Genomic DNA, 22,193 nt, shown 5'->3' with positions numbered 1-22,193 from the left:
AAACAATCTCTGTGAATGATAACGTACTACACAGACAAGTTGCTTGCTACATTCAGCAGCACAGTTTGAGTTCGTTCCCGTCACACCTAAGACAACAAACAACTACATCTCCCATGAGCCTTTGCGCACACACCGGGAAAACGCTCATGGTATGTGTGTGTGTATATATATATATATATATATATATATATATATATATATATATATATATATATATATATATATATATATATATATATATATATATATATATATATATATATACACATATATACATATACATATATATATACATATATATACATATATACATATACATATATATACATATATATACATATATATACATATATATATATATATACATATATATACATATATATACATATATATACATATATATATATATATATACATATATATATATATATACACATATATATATATATACACATATATATATATATACACATATATATATATATACACATATATATATATATACATATATATATATATACATATATATATACATATATATACATATACATATATATACATATACATATATATACATATACATATATATACATATACATATATATACATATACATATATATACATATATATATATATATATATATATATATATATATATATATACACAAAACTTCCACAGTAGCGAATGAGGGCTCATTGAACCAAACGGACAGAAATACTGTTGTGAATACAAATTGGTTATTTTATTTGGGAACACAATCTAAAAAATAAATAGGTTTCTTGTAGAAAAAACTACAGAAAGACTTTAAATCTTAACAAATTTTCCACTAACTGACTCACGCCCTTCAAAATTTTGCCTGTAAATTCGGTCACCCTAGCAACCCGAGTGTGACGTCAGCCGTCCCGGTGCGACCCTGCTGCCGCGTCTTTGATTGGAGGGAAACCCCGTGGATGAGCGGGAGAGATCGTCAGCTGTGCGGCCGGGAAGCAGGAACAACGCTGTCTAACGACACTCACAGGTTGGTTCTCCTTTATTTTCCGCAGTTGTTCGGTAATATCGATATGTAAAGGTCCGTTCTTGCTCTCGGCGGGCTCCGGGGACGTTTTTCGTCCCGCCTTCACCGCTGCTTCTGCGACCGTAAAGTTGAAATGGTTGATGATGCTCGGCTGCTCCGTCATTGTTCGAGCCGCTGACTGAAGGGGGGAGCGCCGCTTGCTGCACGCTGAGCCGTCTTTTTCTGTTCGCCGTGGCTAGCAGGTAGCTTCTTCGTGTGCCACATTCGCTTTTGGGAATCAAAGAATCTAAAATGATCGTTTACAGCTCACGAAAGCAGCAGCAGCTCTGGTTCGTTTTCCGGGAAGCGAAAAAGGGCGTTCACTGTGGACCGAAGTAAGCTAGCCTCCCTTTATTCCAGTCCAGCAGTTATCATGTTAGCGCGACTGCAGCCATTTAAACAGCAGCAACACTGAAAATGTTACATGTAATTCACGGAGGAAGGTTATTTATATTTATTTTTTGCCCTTCTTGCCGTACATTGTATGAGCTCGTGGGCAGGTGTGTGTATGTGTGTGTGTGAGAGAGATCGTGACGTGAAACTGGGTGGCTGACATTCCTGAGAAGGGTGCAGGTGTCTGCGTGTTGGGAAATCTGACTCACTGATTGAGGGATTTTTTTTCCTCCCCCCTGTTTAAAATGCAGGGCTCACAGATTCGGTGATTCTCATACAAGACGGGTTGGTAAGCAATGTGCAAATTTGCTTATTTATTTATTTGTGCAGTGTAACTCTTCTCCTTAGGAAGTGGCCTACATCTTAAAAAGAAAAAAAAAGCAGGCAAATGAATTGGATTTGAGAGACAAATATTGATTATAGGCATTCTGTATTTTTCTAAATTTTTTTCTTGCAGATGCATTTTTGCAGGGCATTTCTAGCAAAATACTAAACCTATAGTCAAAAATCTGATTTTGCTGCTCTTATTTGTCTAATCAACCATTTTTTTAGACATAGATTACAGCATCTTTTTCTTCTTTTCTCATATGATAGTTAAATTCATATTTTGGCCTTTTGGGCTGTTTTTTTTGGGAGGAAAAACACAACTGTCACCTAGTGCTCTGGGAAATTGCAATTAATGTTTGAAACTAATCTGCAATATTAACTATATATGGAAATAATTAATGGTTGCAGTCCTAGCCCTACATTTTGAATAGGTCAGACAGTCTTCTGGGGTATTCTTCGTCGTTTAATGTCCATTTTTCCGTTTTCTTTAAAAGTTGTGATTAAGAAAAAAAATCTGAAAGCATGCATTGTGAAGAGGGATGCACATTTGTATCCCTATTATGAGTTATGTAAAGTATTTTGGCCCTTTTGAGGCAACAAAATGCTACACTTTGCTTGACATGCTTAATTCATCTTGCTGTTTTGCAAAAGAAGCTGGAACTTTTTTCTCTTGTGCAACTTACGTACAAATACAACCATTTTCTCTCGCCGTGCCTCCAATGACTACCAAGTAAAATGAGCCTCGATGATACACTCTTGCTGGAACGCACGTGCACATGTTGGTGCTGTACAACTTTGCAGTTCTAGTTTGCTGGGGTCCACTTGAAGGGCTCCATAAATGTGCAGTAGGCTGTGTCTGTGTTCTGGATGTGTAAGCTAGAGGCAAGCATGTGCACTCTTGCTCTTTTTACAGGCTATAGCACCTAGTTACCCGTTGCATTGTGTTGCTGTAAGTATTCCTGACTTGTGCGTGGCGCAAGACTCCTGGAGAATTTAGAACCTCCAGCCGTGTTTGGTCTCCATCGATGGAAAACAAATCAAAATGCCTCCCATGTCCACCAGCGACTACTTCAATTACTGTTCTTTAAATTCTGAATTATAAATATGTGGAGGACATCAGTGGCTTTCCTGGTCTGGGTGGTAACAAATTTTGGGCTGATTGCAGATGTCTACAGAGGGTCCCATGGTTGGGGCACTAATATACATTAAAGTATACAAAATGACTGTTTCTTGTCACACTAAAGTTTTTACACATTTATCTTTTTAAAAAAATTTTTTATTTGCACTTTAACTTGACTTCTGGTTCACCCTCTACATTAATGAGTGTTTTTACTTCACCAGTGTTCAGTGGAAAAAAAGCAAAAGCACCCCGTTTTAATTTATAGTTGGAGAGGGAAAAGTAACAAATCAACCAAAAGATGAGCTGTGTTTTCCATTTTGTTACATTTAATTTTCAATGTTGGGCACAAGGAAATGGGAAAATGTACCAGTTTCCTTGGTTAAAAATACATTTTTCTTATTTTTGGTATTTGATGGGTAAACGGATTGTACTTTAGTACCCTGACTGTCCACACAGGCTGTCACATACTTCAATGTATGATGAAATTTACATCATGCCAACCCTTGCAGAGATGGAAAGCATGAATTGGCCTTTAGTCACCAGTATAAATCAAGTCTGTGCCAGTCTGAGTGCCAGATGAGCCAAGCTGAATAATATCCAAAAAACACTTAAACAAAACCTGGTGTGCACACACCCAAATTACCCAGGCTTTGAAAGAGGCTGAAAGGCTGATATGATTATAGCAAAAAGCAAGCAACTTAGATTTTTGTTCTTGCAATATTCTCCATAGACATAAAGTCATCACTATCTGTTATGTAATTCCAATTTTTATGTCCTCTAAAGATTTTAAAATATGTAGGTGTATCTTGAGTCAGGGTGTTTAAATGCGCACCTTAGAAATCAAGTTATGCAGGAATAATAACATGGTTCCATGCACTGTAGTCCTCCTCCATTCACCTTAAATGATCGAACCAATGTTCCTGCCTTCATCATGTTGTTCTTCTTTTTGTTTTTGTGCCTGCCCTCCCCCAACCCTCTCTCCTCTGTCTTCCTATCCTGTCTCCTGTTCCCTTTGTTTTGTCTGTCTCAATGCTCTCTCCTCTGTATTCCTTCCTCAACCCATACAGGAGCCATGGCAGAAGTACAACATATGATAGAGAGGGCCAAGCTGTGCGAGCAGGCTGAGCGCTATGAAGACATGGCCGAAGTCATGAAGGAGATCACACAAAAGCTCAAAGAGGAGCTCAGCAACGAGTTGCGCAACCTGCTCTCTGTTGCCTACAAGAACGTGGTGGGGGCCAAGAGGTCCTCCTGGAGGATCGTGTCCAGCTTGGAGCAGAAGTGTGACGACAGCGGGAAGGCCACAGGTTTCAAGGAGTACAGATGTAAAATCGAGAAGGAGCTCAATGACGTCTGCAAGGATGTACTGGTAAGGAGCAGGGACAGTGGAGACGGGCTGAAGGGGGTAGATGGGTGTCAATGAGTGACAAGAATAAATGCGAGAATTGTGACTATTGGATGGAAAGACAGTAAGAGATGCAACACAGTAAATATTCAGTTGGTGTAAGGTGTGTTCAGGCCATGACTGAGGCCTTGTGGTCTGCCAGAGCATCTTTAAGAGAGCTGCTTTGGCTATGGCCAGTCAGCCTTGCATCACACTATAGAAGCATTTCCCCTGTAGACTGCTAGTATAAATATTTGTAAAACAATCCACAGAACATTAAAAAAAATAGTTTTTCTGCTTGAAATTATTTTTTTTTTCAAATTGTGAAGATTTTATTTTTGCGAACCTTGCCCAAAACAAAGAAAACGATGTATGTGCATGACATCATCCCAGTGGATAGAAAACTGTATGCTTGCTGAGTAAAGAAAATGGGTGCCATCTTGGAATCCAGTGTCGTGTACTTATTAAAAATCCATGTGCTGGAGACAGAAGAAAAATGTTCTTCATGGGCAGCCAGTGAGCGGTTTTGTCTTTTCCCAGTAGTGACACCTACTGATTGGCCATCGCTATTACATGCATGGGCACCGCTGCTGGTAGTCTGACTCAGCTCATGAAGGATGTGGGTCACCTTTGTCCCTCCTTTTGCTTTCTGTGTGTTCACGTTTCTTCACTATGGGAACCCACAGCAACCTACCATACTATTATCCATTTCAAACACAGAGTTGGCATCGCTGCATGCCGCTGTTCCTCAAACCGTTCCACTCTTCACTATTTTGAGTTAACACCGAAGCCACGTTTTTTGCTTAGCTACGCCCACAATGGCTGGGATTGGGTAAAAGAAATGCAAACAAGCTACAGCGTTTATTCTCAGTATGGCGGAATTATGTACTACAGAATGGGCTGGCAAAATGAGACTGCTGCTCTTGTAGCATAGTAGCTGTTTGGACTTGAGGAGATTCAGAATTTCCATCACCCTCGCAAACTTATGGAAGTGGCAAGTATAAAGCCAGCCTCACAGAGCATGTCCACGGGATCCATCATTACCACGCTTCTGCTTTTCAGGAGGCGGGGCATCACTTTGAGTGGTCCTTATTTCCATAATCCAGAGCGAAAATTTTTCAGTTGTTGATTGATCTAAAATGAAGACATTTTCAGCATCTGCATGGCTTATTTCTTGGCCCATATGTTTTCAGAAAGATTTTTTTGTGATGTATGTTTGAGCTACCATGCATAACATGTTCGTCCATTCAGGTCAAATCTGTGAGCTTTAAAGTAAAACTCCTAAATTAATATTTGCAATTTTTAAAGTATGCACCCCATTCAAGCTGAGCCACACCTGTTGGACGCATTCCACTCTGTGTTGCAAGGTAGTCTTAGTGCTAAAGTATAATGTGGATTCCCATCCGATACCATAGATTTGTTGCTCTACCTGCTTTCATCCACCTGTCAGCACCCTTCATTCTTTAAAATCTTTTATTTGTACATCACTTTAAAATCTTTATTGTAAGACAAACGACAAGTCGGTCAAAATAATAAACATGTCCAATTTAAAGCCTAGGAAATGACTAACAGTGAGTTTTGTATGGAGTTCCATACCTGTAGCGTTAAAGTTTCCCATGTGCACTTGCAGGATCTACTCGACAACTGTCTAATCCCCAACGCAAAGTGTAGTGAGAGCAAAGTCTTCTACCTGAAGATGAAGGGAGACTACTTCCGCTACGAAGCCGAGGTGGCCAATGAAGAAAACAGGAAGGGTAAGTAAAGCATACCTCACATGTTGCTAATGATCGTTCCATTCATCTCTCTCAAGCAGTTACTTGAGGAAATCTTGCTCTGTTCTTGTACCCAGGGTTCATGAAAAGTATGCAAGCGATTTCACACACACAACCTCCTTTTAAAGACACCTGCAGCTGTGCGATCTTGTCTCTTGTTGAATGACGGGATAAATATGCGCTGATCAGGGGTCCTTAAAATTGTCTGTATGTTGAAGGGACTGGGCTTGCTTCATGTGTTTGTGGCCAGAATACTGACATCGTCCGTCCTTGACCTACACCTGTCAGCTGAAATGCAGGCGAAGGCAGCTGCTGGGTTGTCATGGCAACCGGCGCAAAACCTGGGTGTTGGCTGCGACTGGTTGCTGGGAGGCATTTTAGAATTTTTATGTTTGCTGTGGAAACTGCCCAAGTGATGGTTTTTTTTTTTTTTGCTTCCTATTTATCGCTGATTTCAGGCTGTCTTGTAAATTATAGATTCATTTTTTTCAGCAACATATTTGCTACAAAAATCCCTTAAATTTTAAAGTATCTTATCCATAACAAATCCAAAACAGTCCTCTTTGGATCTGGTTTGACACCTTGTTTAGACCTTGATAAGAAATTCTCCAATCACATTTTTGCTGTTCATTAGGGGGTATTTTATTTCCCACTGAGACATTGATCTCCTATAATGTGTTACTTTCCTCACAGGGTTTCTTCTGAGAGATGCAGCTTTCATGCCTGATGTTTCTTTGGTTTTGAAGAGAATTTTAGTTGTCGAGCAGTAGGGCTAAAACAGCCAATCGGCAGTGTTAATCAATACATTTTAGTGTGTGTGAGAAACTGCCAACATTTATTGTTTTTTTTTGTTTGTTAGTTTAGAAGATTCGCTGCCTTTCGTGCCCTTTGGCATTTCTCTTCTTTCTTATTAGTATCAGGCAGACCTAGGAAGACACATTGAAGTACTTTCTATATCCTTAATGAGTAAACATTGTATAGTATTGTATGAAGAACTGGCACCATTAAGCACACAAAACGATTTTACACAAAAAAATCTTGTCTTTGAAGCCTCCTGACTGCTCTGTTTTCCTTTGCAAAGAGATCATCGGCAAGTCACAAGAGGCCTACAACGAAGCCTTGGAAATAAGCAAAAAAGAAATGACGCCTACGCATCCCATCCGCCTCGGCCTCGCTCTGAACTTTTCTGTCTTCTACTATGAGATCGTGAACTCACCTGAACAGGCCTGCAAACTGGCCAAGGAGGTAGGAACCCATTACTCATTAGTGTCTGATTTCATAACGACTCCCATTTGGCTTCTGTACAGGTAGAATAGTCCTGAAACTGCTGGAAAGTGTAATATGAAGCTAAAATAGGTTTGGTAGTTGTGTAAGCAGCTAGTTTATTTTACAGCTGAGATGTTGATTCCGTTTTTATGACTCAGACCTGCACCAAACAGGGCAGAACCAGGAGAAGCATGTGTACCTATTAACACTTGCGCTGACTTCATTCTACTTAAATGTCCCTTGAGGCCATGACATTGTGGCAGTGAGACAGCATGCAAAACATGAGGAAGCCAAGTCAACTAATTGGAATTAAGCAGCACATTTTTTGCAATATACGCCTGTGTTCTGTGAAAGCTGCCTGTTAGCTGGAGGTCACTCAGGGAATTCCTGCTAGATTCATCAGATCCAGCAGTAAACACCGTGAAACACAACATTCATTCCTCTATAGGGTAGTCAGGGTAAACTTTACTATTGTGATCATCAGCACTATCATAAAAATTGTCATCTTTATTTGTCAAGCTTTTCAAAATGTAAATTTCAAAGTGCTTCCCAAGGCATCAACATAGAACCGACAAGTCATAAAACAAGGAAAAACTCTAGGAAAATGAAAAGTGTTGTTTGGGTTAGAAAGACACTGTGACTGAAAGCATGTTTAAAGAAGGTATTTAAAAGGCAGATTGTTTGTTCCAGAGCCTATAATCAGTACAATAATTTCAAAATCTATCCTGAAACATACTGGAAGAGTAGCGTAAAGAGGCTAAATATCATTATTCTGTCATCTACTCTCAGTTGCAGAAAGGTGGGTTACCTGACCTAACTTTCATTTCCGATGACGCTGGATTTTAGGATTTTGTTAAAATCTCTAAAAAATAGAAGACTGGAGTGAAACAAAATCCTAGCAGGTGTTTTATCTTTGATTGTTTTTGGAAATGGCCTGGAACTGAATGAAACACCCTGCATTGGTTGAATGGCAAGTTCAGGACAATAACATGAAAGAAGTCACTGTACCCAACCAAGAGGGCCATATCCCTTAATAATACAATAAATTGTTTCTTATTGATTAAACAATCCAGATATGTGTTGATTTGTGAGTATTAGCGATGGTGGTGGGCAGCTAACCAGTTGCCAGCTATACTTACAGATAGGAGGGAGATGTTATCAGGTTCAAACTGTTCCCTTCATGAAAACAGGAGAAAACACATGATGGATTTGTCTTGCAACCAAACATTGCAGTAGATTTAAAAAGAAGGAAAACAATCAATTCCTTTATGTTGATGTTGGATAATGATTAAGCCCAACAAATTAGACTTTTTGGGTTACGCCATTCATTGTAACCAGAACAAGAATTTTAATGTTTCAATTTAATGTGTCTGTTATTACATTTCAAAGCACATTAAGCAGACATATTTGTTTAATTCATCATTTTATTTGTAGCGTCACGGCACAAACCCACCCTTTTATCTTGAGCTGTATATCGGCTCCTCCTTATTCAAATTATTACCACCCTGCTGCTGTTTATTTCAAATCATCCCAAACTTGTCTTGGACGCTTGTGGAGCCTGTACACTGGTTTTGAAAGCGCTGATTGTTGGCTCTGTCTGCTCCAGGCCTTTGATGACGCCATCGCTGAGCTTGACCAGCTCGACTGTGACTCCTACAAAGACAGCACCTTGATCATGCAACTGCTCCGTGACAATCTGACAGTGAGTGTCTTGTTCCTCACATTGCTTTTCAAACTTGCCTAAATGTTTTAGATGCAAAGGTTTCCCCCTCCTTGCTTCTGAGCGAGCTCTAAATCCCTTGTGCTGTGCTCTGTTGCAGCTGTGGACGTCGGACAACCAGCCTGAGCCCGAGGGTCAGCTTGATGGTGCAGGAGAGGCGACGGAGCAGGCAGCTGACAAGAACTGAACTTCTGAAAAGGAAAAAAACCCAACACACACATTTTTTACCTCTCACCAGCCTAAGTTGTGTGTGTGGTTGTGTGTGCACATACATGCACAGATATGTATGTTTACACCACACTCGCAGTGTGTAAAGTACAGTATGTGTGTGCAGATACATTGAAGCGTGTATGTTATTGTTTGAGCACCCCCACAGAGAAAAGAATGGGATAAATAGTTTTTTCTTTTGAACATTACTCATTGTGTGAACCAGTGAATGTTCATATTTCTTTTTTTTTGTCTGTTTCACTCCAGATGAAATCCCTCCTTTAGAACCAGTTCAGCCCCGTGATCTTTAACCTTATTCACTGTAGCAAACTGCTGCTGTTGCAGAAAAACCAACAAAAAAAACCTCGACCTCTAACTTTAGTCATTTGTATGTTTTTACTTGAACTGAACATTTAAAACCTTTGTGATACTTTGGTCCACAAAACTCCTTTGAAGCAATGTTGGGTGTTTAAAAAAAAAAAAAAAAAAAAAATAGTCACATTCACTAAATTCTACATCTGTCAATAGCAGTGATTATATACCGTAGCCAAGTTTTTCCTTGGTAAAGATCTATTACCATATTCTATCCATCCCGCCTTGTCAGTGTCCAGTGTAGCAGGTAGTGTTTTTATGGATGGTACATGTGTCATGGCTCAATGGGTTCAATGTGCCTTCAGGCATAGGAAGGGTTTCCTGTATGATGGCTACTTCTGAAAACTGTACTTTAAACTTGGGTTGACGGATTTGTTGAGAAGATTACATTCCATTTTACTGACAACTTTTCACTCTCAGTGAAATGTGTAGACTATAATTTCCTGCAGTTTTGCATACCAAGGTATGACGAGGTATGAACAGCCTAAGATAAAGTGAACAACTTGGTAAAATGGCTTGATACTATAACTTTTTATATTTTATCTCTTCAGCAGTGCAGAGGATACTTTTGCCATGTGCTTTTATATGGCTTTCTACTCTTTTCTATTCAGGTGTTTTGTATTTTCTTTTGGTGTATTTTATTCCCTTTGACTCTTGATTTGACTCCTGGAATGTATGTAGTTCTCAGTAGTATGGTGTGAGGGTTAGATGTGCTTTGAAACGGGGCGGTTTTTGCTTAGGATTTAGCTTGAACCAGGTGGTTTACAGTAACATTTATCTTCGTTGAAAGTACATCATGAAAAGACGAACTAAAACCATGCTTAATATAAACTGAATATTAAAGTAACTTGGTAGAAAGCTGCATTAAGGCCATTTAGTAGTCACAGAGTAGTGCCAGTTTCTCCTAATTACAGTATCTCAGTTTTTTAAAAAAATGACGGGATGAGGGATTCAGGATTTGCAAGTTACACCCTTGAGTATGTTACTTGGTTATGTGCTTTCATGTAAGTGGAATAAAAACATTCAAATGGAGTACGCTGTGCTTTGTGTGTCTTTGTATGTATAGCAATGTCCTTACAATACATACTTGCATATAATTTCCCTTTTATGTCACACAGAAACTGATTTCACTGTACTTTATGTGCACATTTAGTTTTTTCACATATTTTTAGAGACACTGTAAGGCAGTAAATTCATCACCACAATCTGTTTTTTGTTTTAGAAATATGTAAACTACTTTTTTTGCTGACACCAAGTTCTTCACTGAGCTCCAGGTTAGTAGATATCACCTAAAATGTGTTAAACATATTTTAATGCAAACAATTATTTCACTGTTGTAACGTGAACAGTTCATAACAATTTATGATTTTGTTTTACAGCAATAATGTTCAAACACAGTATAAAGGACCTGAAACATTTTATTAAATGACTAAACATGAAGGCTTTTTGGTCATGTACCTTCAATAAATCATCAAATAAATCACATTAATGATAAAAGACCGGTCCATGAACATAGTGTAGCAGTAATGAAAGGTACATGGTTAGACATTTTATTTCCTAAAATATTCCTTCATAAACTGATTAAAACCATTATATTTGGCTACATTTTGTTAAATTATGCAGCTATACCATGACATTTTTTCCAGATGCATTACAGTAGTGAATTTGTGCCTCAAAAATCTGTAAGAAAACACATAATAGACACAGTGTACTTTGAAATTTATGTTAAAGTTCTTCAAAATCTTTACAGTCAGACAAATCTTACGTTGGCTCCTTGAGAATCACCCACCACTGAGGGTTCATCAGCTCTATTTCCCCCTATTTACCATGTCAGCTGGTCACATGGAAACATCCTTGCAGTGATGTCAGCATGTTACTATGTTCAAATACAGAAATTAGGGCTGTCACATGTAGTTAAGGTGGCTGGAGACTGAATGTCCTCAAGCACACAGACAAGAACTGCCTTTACTGAACACAGCAGCGGTGAAATTAAAGCTATAACTTTAGATAATCTCTCAAATCTTGACCTCTAAGTGGGACACAACCTGATAAAAAACTGTAAGTTGCCTCATAAAAATCTATATTTTCATTACATCACTGGGTTCTTGTGAAAAAATTAAAACTGTCAAGCATGACATTAGAGACTGCAGTGTTCTGGCTCGGTTGTACATGGATACATGCTTTTCCCTGACAACACTGCCCTCTGCAGATGGTGAAGGCTGAAGAGCCATCTGATGCATGCAGATGTTCCATGAGACAGAAGATTGTCACTTTAAGCTTGATTCAGCAGCATTTTTCGGAGATCACTGCCACACTGTTAATCTCAAATTCATGAAGAATCGCAAGTCTGTCACATTATCCTGTCTTTAAACAGTAGGCCCATTTACTGTCTTTGGTTATCACCCTGGTAGCAAGAGTCACATGTTTGGGGGCTGAACACCACATTTGTGAAAACTGCTACACTTAAATGGATTTGTGTGTGATGTATTCCTGCATTATCACAAGTTCTGAATGACCTCATACTTGTGAAGTGGGTGTTGTCATGTGGTACCCTTGGAGCATAATGTCACACTGGAGGCTAAGGAATGATCAGCCTGTGGTATTTCCAATACTGGAGCTACATAGCAGTTGGGATTTAGTGCGTAATTCTTGCTGACAAAGGCTGCATGTAGATCCAAACCGCTGCCATCCACTATGTATACAAGCCAGTTCTGCACAGCACCACTTAACAAAGAGCTATTGTTGTCAATACAATAAGTCAATTCCAGCCTTTAACAATACGTTTTGCATGATTTTATCATCATGCGTACAGTTGTGGGCAACGCCCCTTTGTTGACTTATTTTTTTTTTCCAACGATACTAGAAGCTGATTGGTCCATTTCGGTGACGCGCCCACCGGTATATAAGCAGCCACTTCCCGTAGCTTTCTTCCCCCTCAACCGCAGCTGTCAGTGCTGTGTGAGTGCGTGTGTGCTCCTGAGCTCGCTCGGCACACATTCTATAAAAAAATAAAAATACAAAAAAATTTCAAAACATTAAAAAACCAAAAAATCTTTTTTTTTTTTCTTTTTGTAACAAGTCGGTGAAGCTGGAGTAAGACATTCGAGGACTGGACGGTAACGTACAAGAAGGGGCTGCCTTAAAAAAAAAAATCAGTCGACGTGTTACCGATCAGAAGCGAGGCCAAGTAACGCTAGTTTTGCTTTTTATCTCTGCGTGTCAAATTTGAATGACAGTTTTAATCCAATTAGAAGTCGGCTGAGTGTTATTTTAGCGAACTCATTTTATGTTGTTTTTCTTGAAAACACTCCAACTGACCAGGCAACGGTCGTATCAGCATTTTGCCCCGAACTGACGCTAGTGACCGTTAGAGAACCGAGCATTCGAAAACTTTTTTCCGTTAGCTAAAACAAGCTTCGTCCAGTTACTCTGCTAGCCTCCGCGGTCGACGAAAAAAGAAAAAAGATGAACCCCAGCGCTCCCAGTTACCCCATGGCCTCACTGTACGTCGGGGATCTGCATCAAGATGTGACCGAAGCCATGCTGTACGAGAAATTCAGCCCAGCCGGAGCTATCCTCTCGATCCGGGTCTGTAGGGACATGATCACCCGGCGTTCCCTCGGATACGCCTATGTCAACTTCCAGCAGCCAGCGGACGGTAAGCCGTTAATTAAAACAACACACGCTACAAAAATGGGTAAAAACGAGTGTCTACTTTAAAATGACAAGTGAGAGCTAGCCCATTTCTTCTACACGTGACTGCGGCCGACATGTTGTCGGCAGGGTCTCCCCAGTTGAACCTCCCAGCAGTGGCGTAGCAGCACAGCAGCGTGTCCGCCCTGCCCAGCCCTGCCCACCCTGGCCCTGTAGCAGTGCGATGCTAGCTGCCAAGTGGATCCTCACTGCCCATTTTTCTCTCTTTTCTGCCAGGACAACACCCCAACTGTTAATCCCGAAAGACCTGACACAGCAGTTAAAAGTAAACCTGCCTAGAATGTTTGGCAGCACAGGCTTTAGATTTCAGAGTGTAGACCCCTCAGTACATACCACACACACACACACACACACACACACACATATCTGTTCAAAAAGGCACAAATTGGTGCATAAAATTCACCAGAATGCTCTATGTGTGAACAAACAAAACCAATACTTGCCAGTTTAGTTAGTCAGATGAGCATTATTCTGCATCAGGCTGGTATACAACAATGTGTCAGTTCCTAGAAATGTTAACCCTATCTATGTAAGCACACATCTGCCCCCCACAAAACATTTTCTGCATACCACTGATAAGAGCACAGGGCTGCATTTGTCTTCTTGGGTGTGTTTTTACTGAGATCTGCTCTGGAGTTTTTGAACTAATTCCCTATCATGGTGTGTCATGATATTTATTGGTGTGTCATGATATGCATTGTTTGGACACATCATAAGGAAAGAGACCCTGGAATATATCGTTACAACTCGAAAAATGAATGGGAAGGAGAGGACGAGGAAGACAGAGAATGAAAATGATAGATAGACTGACATCATGGCTACACAAAAAAAAAATGCTGGTAAATTTTACGGTGAAAAACGATCAAACCATGACAGTAAAAATCTGTAAACTCTGAAACAGTTTGAGACAGTTTAACGTTGAATCACCATAGATAAGTTAATCAGGAGAAAACTATTTTTAAAAAAAATTCTCTTGCACAGTTATTTAATGGAAACATTCCGTAATATGTATAACATCAATACAGTAATTTTTGCGTTTATTTCTCAAAAAGAATACCGGTTTTCACAGTTTCTACTGAGAACAGAAACATGGTGTGATATATATGACAAGTAGCATGGCAATTTTTGCATTTATTTCCTGTAAAAAATATAGTTTGGACCTGTCAAATTGATGAACGGGCATATGGTTTAATATTTATGACAGCTATAACCGGAATCTTTCCTAAAAATACATTTATTAAAAGTTAAATACCCTAACTGTTGTGCTGATAATGGAAAAATGCTGTTGTATGTATAATAGATCACACAAACCTTATGTTATAGGTGTTGTCCTATAAATTTTCATGTAAAACTAAATTGTCTTTAAAGGTTCAAACTTTCTTACTTACTTTAAACAGTAAAATATTGAATAAAGCACATTTTTTAACCGTAAAATCAGCAGTATCAAGACATTTCTTTACCATAAATGAAGAAAATATTTTACTGTGATTTTACAGTAGCGCTCTGGCAACCACAGCTGCTGGAATTTTACTGTAAAAATAACATTTTATTTTACAGTGTACACATGGAAAGGGCAACAGTCACAATTCGGAAAGCAAAAGACCAGATTAGATGGAGAGAAATGATCGCCTGCACTGAACGACATGGCGATTGATTGATTGATTGATTGATTGATTGATTGATTGATTGATTGATTGATTGATTGATTGATTGATTGATTGATTGATTGTTTGATTGATTGATTGATTGGTGTGTCATGTGTGTTTTTCGTTCTCTAAACTTGTTGTCGTGGTTAAAAGTATTAAAGGAACAGCTTCCTCAATATATAACGAAAGAAATGCTAAAATGGCAAACTTCTGTCATCTTATGATGTGTATTACTTTGCCTTCCCTCACCTGCTATTGCAGTATTCATCAGCGCTCCTGTTATTTTGCAGTTATTTGAGTCATTTATCTAACACTATAACTGTGATATGTGAGCAGTTATTATTGCACAGGTCTGGTCCATTTCCAGTATTTTCATTACTTTCTGAGGCACAACATGAAATGGAACTACTCAGTGAATCTGTCATAATAGAGCTGTAGTGATTAGTTGGTTAATTAGTACAGAATTGCTAATAAATAGTAGAGGGCTCATTGATGATTTGTGTAGCCTTTTTAAGTGAAAATGTCAAATAATACCACTTCCATATTCTCAAATGTAAGTATTTGCAGGTTTATGTCATTTTTTACTTTTCATAATGAACAATTTGATTGATAGAATACATCTCTTGCATGCTCCTGAGCACATCATCAGTGATGTTACCTGGGGTCCTCGGGTGTTTCTGGTCTTTCAACATGAGACACCCTCACCCAGGCGACCCAGCCATGGTTGATCCTACCCCCCATTGATCTCCTCTACTAATCCAGAGCCATCTTGAGGCTTTCTCTGCCTCCTCCGTGATGTTCCTGATGGCTCTTCTCCTCTCCTCTCCGGTGATGCCCAGTGCACTCAAGGTTTTGTCGAGTGATTGCCTCGCAGACCATCTGCAGCCAGCCTCGATGGGTATACACTTAACCTTCCAGCCCTGCTTGTGGCAGTTGATGACCAGTTCTTCATATCTGGTCCTCTTTCTCTCGTGGGCCTCATCCAGACGGTCCTCCCATGGCGCTGTCAGCTCCATCAGGATGATGTTCTTTTTCTCCTCTGAAACCAGGAGGATGTCTGGCCTCAGGGTGGTCGCAACAATGTGCTGGGGGAAACTGAACACTTTGGCGGTTTAGATGACATGACAGCTTTTATTCAAAAACTGTGGTGGTCTTTTTTTTCTTAACATTTTCTAGATCACTAGAAAACTATTAGTCAAGGATTAATCATCAAATGACTTAACTAAAGTAAAAGCTGTCAGAAATACTACAGCTAAAGTAAGATTACCTACAATTTATCTTTAGAACAAGGATAGATTTGTGAAGCTGTCATTACTGTTCAATATTAACATCATTTAATGTTCTAGTGTCTGTACAGCTTCAGTTATGTGGATGTACTGGTGGTCAGAAGGACCCAGTTTGAAACTCTAGACCAGAGGTGGTAGATCAGTGCTGCAACACCTACTGTCTAGCTGCCTTGTGGTAAAGAGCTAAAAGGAAGTTGGCATCAGCAGGACTAATGAATGTAAATGTGCTTAAACCATGGCTGTGCTGATTGCCCATTTTTTAGCCTTTTAAAGTGACCTTAAGAAAAACCTGCTAGTCCAGTTTCACACCCAGAACTCCCCTCCAAGACTAACCCCAGCATTAACATATTCTGTCATCCGAGGACAAACAGAGCGGAATCCTCCCTCACCAAGTATCACATGAAATTTTAAATGTATTAAATAACTGTGTGATTCTCTCGTGTTCCTCCCCTCAGCTGAGCGTGCACTGGACACCATGAACTTTGATGTGATCAAGGGGCGGCCTGTACGCATCATGTGGTCGCAGCGCGATCCGTCACTGAGAAAAAGCGGTGTGGGAAACATCTTCATCAAGAATCTTGACAAGTCGATTGACAACAAAGCTCTTTATGACACCTTCTCTGCTTTTGGCAACATCCTGTCATGCAAGGTAAAGCGCTAGTGGCTTTCTCTCCTTTGTTGTATGTAACCTGAACCGAAGGGGGTTGGTTTGCTGTCATTGTTGTGTGATTGTGTGCTCACTTTGCATGTCAGTGTTTTCCCAGAGATGCCTGGAGTTGTGTAAGGCCTTCTCCCCACTTCACAGATGTTTCACCCAATACTCACTTCTAACCCGAGTGTTTATACAATTAATAATGCATCATTGTTTGGATTTACACTTGCAGATGGCATAATTATTTGGAAATCTTAAAAAAAGAAGAAAAAAATATTAGGAAGAGGAATTTGTGCACTTAGCCTAACATTGAATTTATATCTAAATTAACATTAAAATTCTGAACAATAGATTCTATCTAGCAAAGAGACCAAACAAATAAAGAAATACATTCAAGGGAAATGGTGAGCAGAAATGCAGTTTAGGTTTTTGACAAAAGCCACATCCCCCTGCAAAAAACGGAAAAGCCACAGCAAAGTCAGTTTCATTGTGTGAAATAGTGAGTTGATATTTAGTAGGCTCCAACAGGCAGTTCAGGTTTAATAAAGTGTTGCTGCATGTGTGTGTGTGGCTTAAAAGCAGCATGTTTCTTCTTTCTCTAAGGTGGTTTGTGACGAGAATGGCTCCAAAGGCTACGGCTTTGTGCATTTTGAGACTCAGGAAGCAGCTGAACGAGCCATTGAGAAAATGAATGGCATGCTGCTCAATGACCGAAAAGTGTAAGTGAAACTGGTTTTGAAGTGTTCGGGTGCCTACTAATGTGTGACACGGGAGGGACAAGACTTCATTGTAGAATTGTTATTGCACCTGGTGTGATGGAGTTTGAATAGAATAGAATATTCTTTATTGTCATTATACAATGTATAACGAGATTGCAGAAGGTTGCAGAATTATGTTTTAGTACAGTTCCAGTCAATGTGTCTTGGATGTGTGAAGGGATTATATGCATAACTCATTTCTAAGACTTAAGGTGTGTCTTAATATTAGATTCATCATTATTTTTACCTTGGTTAAATGTCATTCCAATGCAGATTTGTGGGTCGCTTCAAATCTCGCAAAGAGCGCGAGGCTGAGCTGGGTGCCCGAGCCAAAGAGTTTACAAATGTCTACGTTAAAAACTTTGGTGAAGACATGGATGATGAGAAGCTGAGGGAACTCTTTAATAAATACGGTCAGTTGGGGTGTCCATATTTCCAACTACTTGCTTCTGTGCTGTTCATAAACCATGCCTGTGTTGATTGCATGTAAATAAAAAAACAAAAAGCCCCACTATGGAGCAAAATAGTAATTAAAGGTGATCTCTTTGTTGCTTAGGAAACGCCATGAGTATTCGAGTCATGACAGATGACAGTGGAAAGTCTCGAGGCTTCGGGTTTGTCAGCTTCGAAAGGCATGAGGACGCCCAGAAGGTATATTTCTTTTGGTGAACGCCAGGAAAGGCTTTCCGTATTCCCTGCCGCAAAGCTGACTGTGTTTTCTTGACTGCTTCAGGCAGTGGATGAGATGAATGGGAAGGAGATGAATGGGAAGCTCATCTATGTCGGCCGAGCCCAGAAGAAGGTGGAGCGACAGACGGAGCTGAAGCGCAAATTTGAACAAATGAAACAAGACCGGATGACCCGTTATCAGGTCAGTTTCTGTTTATGACATCGATTGATAACAACTTACACTAACAAAATGTTGCATTATAATGCAAAATATGTATTTAGAAATAATGTTGTTGTACAAGTCTTTGTCTGGTGAAGTAAAGACTGCAGCTTTGTCATATTCGGTGCTTCTTCTTTAGTAGGCTGCACTGGCCAAAACAGCTGCAACAGTGACTTAGTAGTTCATGGGCCCCACTTTCTTTATCATGGATCCTGGGGTTAAATATGTACTGCAGACAAAAAACTAAAAAGATCTGTTCAGGGAATATTTTTACTCCACTAGTGGTGGAGTATTCTAGCCTGAAGTGTAGCTTTTTGAAAAAGAACACAAGTTTACTTTTGTGTAATTATTTTCAGGGTGTCAATTTGTATGTGAAGAACCTTGATGATGGAATTGAGGACGAACGCCTGCGAAAGGAGTTCTCTCCATTCGGCACCATAACCAGTGCCAAGGTAGGAGCATAGTCTTTTATTTGTCAATGTTCTGCAATAAATAGATGGCTGAAGAAAAGCTTTTCGTCACTGGTACCGGTGCTCTTCAGCTGAATATACCCTGTATTATAGGGTCAGTATTACTTGAATGTGTAGAATTAAATATAATTTTAATGTCAAAGTTTTCTCTCTGTCTTTCAGGTGATGATGGAAGGTGGGCGCAGCAAAGGCTTTGGCTTTGTCTGCTTCTCATCCCCAGAAGAGGCCACCAAAGCTGTGACAGAAATGAATGGACGCATTGTTGCCACTAAGCCACTGTACGTGGCTCTGGCCCAGAGGAAGGAGGAGCGTCAAGCCCACCTGACCAACCAGTACATGCAGCGCATGGCCAGTGTGCGTGCAGTGCCAAATCCAGTCATTAACCCGTACCAGCCTGCCCCGCCCTCTGGCTACTTTATGGCAGCCATCCCTCAGGCCCAGAACCGAGCTGCGTACTACCCAGCTGCTGGCCAGATGGCCCAGCTCCGTCCAAGCCCGCGATGGACCACACAAGGTGTCCGACCACAGCGTGAGTATTTGTCCTGTGTCACTATGCCTCTCATTTTAAAAGCACATTAAGTTACAGTCAAACTAAACTTTTTATATATTGTACCCGTACCGTACTTTCCGGACTGTAAGCCGCTACTTTATTCACACGCTTTGAACCCTGCGGCTTATACGACGATGCGGCTAATGTATAGATTTTTACGGGCGAGCTTAATGCCGCCAATACGTTCATCAGAATGAAATTACTGAACAGGTTACAGTGGACCAATGAAACTGTTCGAATTAAATCAGACACACTCACAATAAATTCTTCAAATCAGTCATTTTGCGCTTCATACACACAGCCTCTTCATGGAAAGCTCACAAAGAAATGCATGGTGCAGCTTTTAAGTTAAAGGTAATCGATCTGCCTGTCGAAGAAGGAAATAGAGCTGCACATCAGCTCGGCGTCAAGGAATCCATGGTGAGACGTTGGAGTCGACAGCCTGAACTGACTCAATGCGTGGTACAGGCACTGTTTCAAAAATGGGCATTTATTTAATTATAAGTTTAAAAAATCTGTCTGTGTAAATATCTCATGTTACAATGTGGACACCTGCGGCTTATAGACAAGTGCAGCCTATATATGTACAAATTTTTTTTTCTTTTTAAATTTAGTGGATGCGGCTTATACTCAGGTGCGCTCAGTAGTCTGGAAATTACGGTACATTAAACTGCTGTGGTTTTGTGTGTCCATAGACTTCCAGAACATGCCAGGAGCCATGCGTCCTTCAGCACCACGCCCCCAGGCCTTCAGTACGATGCGGCCTACCTCCCAGGTGCCCCGCATGATGTCCACCCAGCGTGTCGGTAAGTTATTTACACACAATCAGTAGTCTTTCTATTCAGCAAGCACAGATTAGCTATGTATACGTCATCTCTTTGTGCATTTTGATGATTCTTACTGTGCTGGTTCCTCTTGCAGCCGCTCAGACCATGGGCCCCCGCCCATCCACTGCAGCTGCTGCAGCAGCAGCTCCTGTGCGTGGAGTACCTCAGTACAAGTACGCCGCAGGAGTCCGCAACCCCCAGCAGCACATGACCACTCAGCCACAAGTCGCCATGCAGCAGGTCGGGATGCACATTTCTTTGTCAGGTGGCCTTTTCTGCCTGACATTTAAGGAAAAAGTTCAGGTTTGATATGCGTTGAAAAAATGTCTTTGTTCCTTCCAAACAGCCTGCAGTTCATGTTCAGGGACAGGAGCCTCTGACCGCCTCCATGTTGGCTGCTGCTCCACCACAGGAACAGAAGCAGATGCTGGGTACGGTTTAGTCATAGCACCTTACCTCGTTTTAGTTTGCATTATGTGTCTTGTATTTAGTGTGTGTTTACATTGTATCGTCCCAGGCCTTGGCAGGAGTTGATGACATCCTGTTGTAAATCTTCTCTATCTGTCACTTCTGTAGGTGAGCGCCTGTTTCCGCTGATCCAGAACATGCATCCCAGTCTGGCAGGCAAGATCACTGGCATGCTGCTGGAGATTGACAACTCAGAGCTGCTCCACATGCTGGAGTCACCAGAGTCTCTCCGCTCCAAGGTCACTATTTAAGTCTGTTAATATCGACAGCTTCCTGTGGCTCATTCTCTGAAGAGTTCACCGTGGCTTTATATTAAAAATGATTGCAGAGTGCTTTCTGGCCTTAATATAAATGTCACGGGGAAGCAGTTCCACCATCGACAGGGAAAAATGATTTTGACTGAAAGTATGTTTTAGATGCAGGAAAAAGTGGATCTTGTGGAAGCAGAGCACTTTAGAAATGTCAGCCGGATGTTGTGTTTTTGCTAACATTAATGGTCATTGTCTCTTTAGGTGGATGAGGCAGTGGCTGTGCTGCAGGCTCATCAGGCCAAGGAGGCTGCTCAGAAGACAGTGACAAATTCAGCTGGTGTCCCAAGTGTCTAAACCCAAGGTACAGCTAGCTTTCTAGAGCTGCTTTAACGAGGCAGGACACCGCTGTCAGACGTTCTACACTGAACCTCTTAGCTTATAAAGTGTGCTAATTCACACTCTGTATTCTCTGAATCTACGTAGTCTCAGATCTGCCATAAAGCTGGGGTTGTTCTGAGGCCAAAGTGTTTGTTTTGCTTGCTGATGAAATGAAAGTTGTGAATGTTACTTACAAATTGTGTGGAAATGTGGGTGGAAAAAAGTAGCACTAATTGTATTTTTGCCGTTTTCACAGGAGTGGGGAACCTTGAGACCAGCTTCACCGACAGAGAAAAGAATTTCACAGTGAAAAAGTTAAAAATACACAAAACAAAGTAAAAATAAGTCAAATAATATATTAAAAAAACAATGGAAACAAATCTCCTGCCAGATCTGAAATGAAAAACAGGTCTGGTTTGCTGAATGAAAAAGAGAAAATCCACCAAAAAAAGAGAAAAAATGAAAAAAACAATCAGTTTCGGAGGGATTTTAGAGGAGAATTCTGTGATTAAAATAAGATTGAAAACATTCCTTTCTGCCATTTTATCCCTTTTAAATGTTTCAATGTTTGGGCTGTAGAAGCCTGTTGTGAAATTTCCCCTGACCTTTGCTTGCTTGAATAAAAGTTATAAAACAGTATGTGTCTGTCGTTGGCCGTTAATTATTATTATTATCTATTTAAAAAGG

At 40.2% G+C, this 22,193-nt stretch overlaps 2 protein-coding genes and 1 non-coding gene across 5 annotated transcripts; all 3 read left to right on the top strand.

The window, feature by feature from the left end:
• Positions 1 to 865: 865 nt before the first annotated feature.
• LOC111575028 (14-3-3-like protein) lies at positions 866 to 10,649 on the top strand. Of its 3 annotated transcripts, XM_035952684.2 has the most exons (7): positions 1,294 to 1,391; positions 1,701 to 1,738; positions 3,964 to 4,265; positions 5,911 to 6,034; positions 7,134 to 7,297; positions 8,925 to 9,020; positions 9,139 to 10,649. In XM_035952684.2, exons 1-7 carry the CDS (start codon positions 1,309 to 1,311, stop codon positions 9,223 to 9,225), a joined length of 894 nt encoding a protein of 297 aa, XP_035808577.2. In that variant the 5' UTR covers positions 1,294 to 1,308; the 3' UTR covers positions 9,226 to 10,649. The 3 variants fall into 3 exon arrangements, with proteins under 3 accessions (XP_023135694.1, XP_023135695.1, XP_035808577.2); XM_023279926.3 differs by lacking the exons at positions 1,294 to 1,391; positions 1,701 to 1,738 and adding an exon at positions 866 to 1,020; XM_023279927.3 differs by lacking the exons at positions 1,294 to 1,391; positions 1,701 to 1,738 and adding an exon at positions 1,105 to 1,259.
• Positions 10,650 to 12,542: 1,893 nt separating this feature from the next.
• Positions 12,543 to 22,145, top strand: LOC111575041 (polyadenylate-binding protein 1A). The gene is made up of 14 exons (XM_023279941.3): positions 12,543 to 13,275; positions 16,719 to 16,912; positions 17,519 to 17,634; positions 17,947 to 18,086; positions 18,230 to 18,324; positions 18,407 to 18,544; positions 18,919 to 19,014; positions 19,195 to 19,561; positions 20,278 to 20,388; positions 20,504 to 20,649; positions 20,756 to 20,840; positions 20,986 to 21,116; positions 21,390 to 21,489; positions 21,763 to 22,145. The coding sequence occupies exons 1-13, from the start codon at positions 13,083 to 13,085 to the stop codon at positions 21,480 to 21,482; spliced, it is 1,905 nt and encodes a 634-aa protein (XP_023135709.1). The 5' UTR covers positions 12,543 to 13,082; the 3' UTR covers positions 21,483 to 21,489; positions 21,763 to 22,145.
• LOC111575070 (small nucleolar RNA SNORA5) lies at positions 18,668 to 18,803 on the top strand. Its single transcript, XR_002746706.2, has one exon. It is a non-coding gene; the product is annotated as a small nucleolar RNA SNORA5 (small nucleolar RNA).
• Positions 22,146 to 22,193: the final 48 nt, after the last annotated feature.

This window comes from Amphiprion ocellaris, chromosome 15 (genome assembly GCF_022539595.1).
Source record: "Amphiprion ocellaris isolate individual 3 ecotype Okinawa chromosome 15, ASM2253959v1, whole genome shotgun sequence".
Classification (NCBI taxonomy): domain Eukaryota; kingdom Metazoa; phylum Chordata; class Actinopteri; family Pomacentridae; genus Amphiprion; species Amphiprion ocellaris.
Note: the sequence above shows the minus strand (reverse complement) of the source record. Positions and strands in the feature narration are given on the sequence as shown.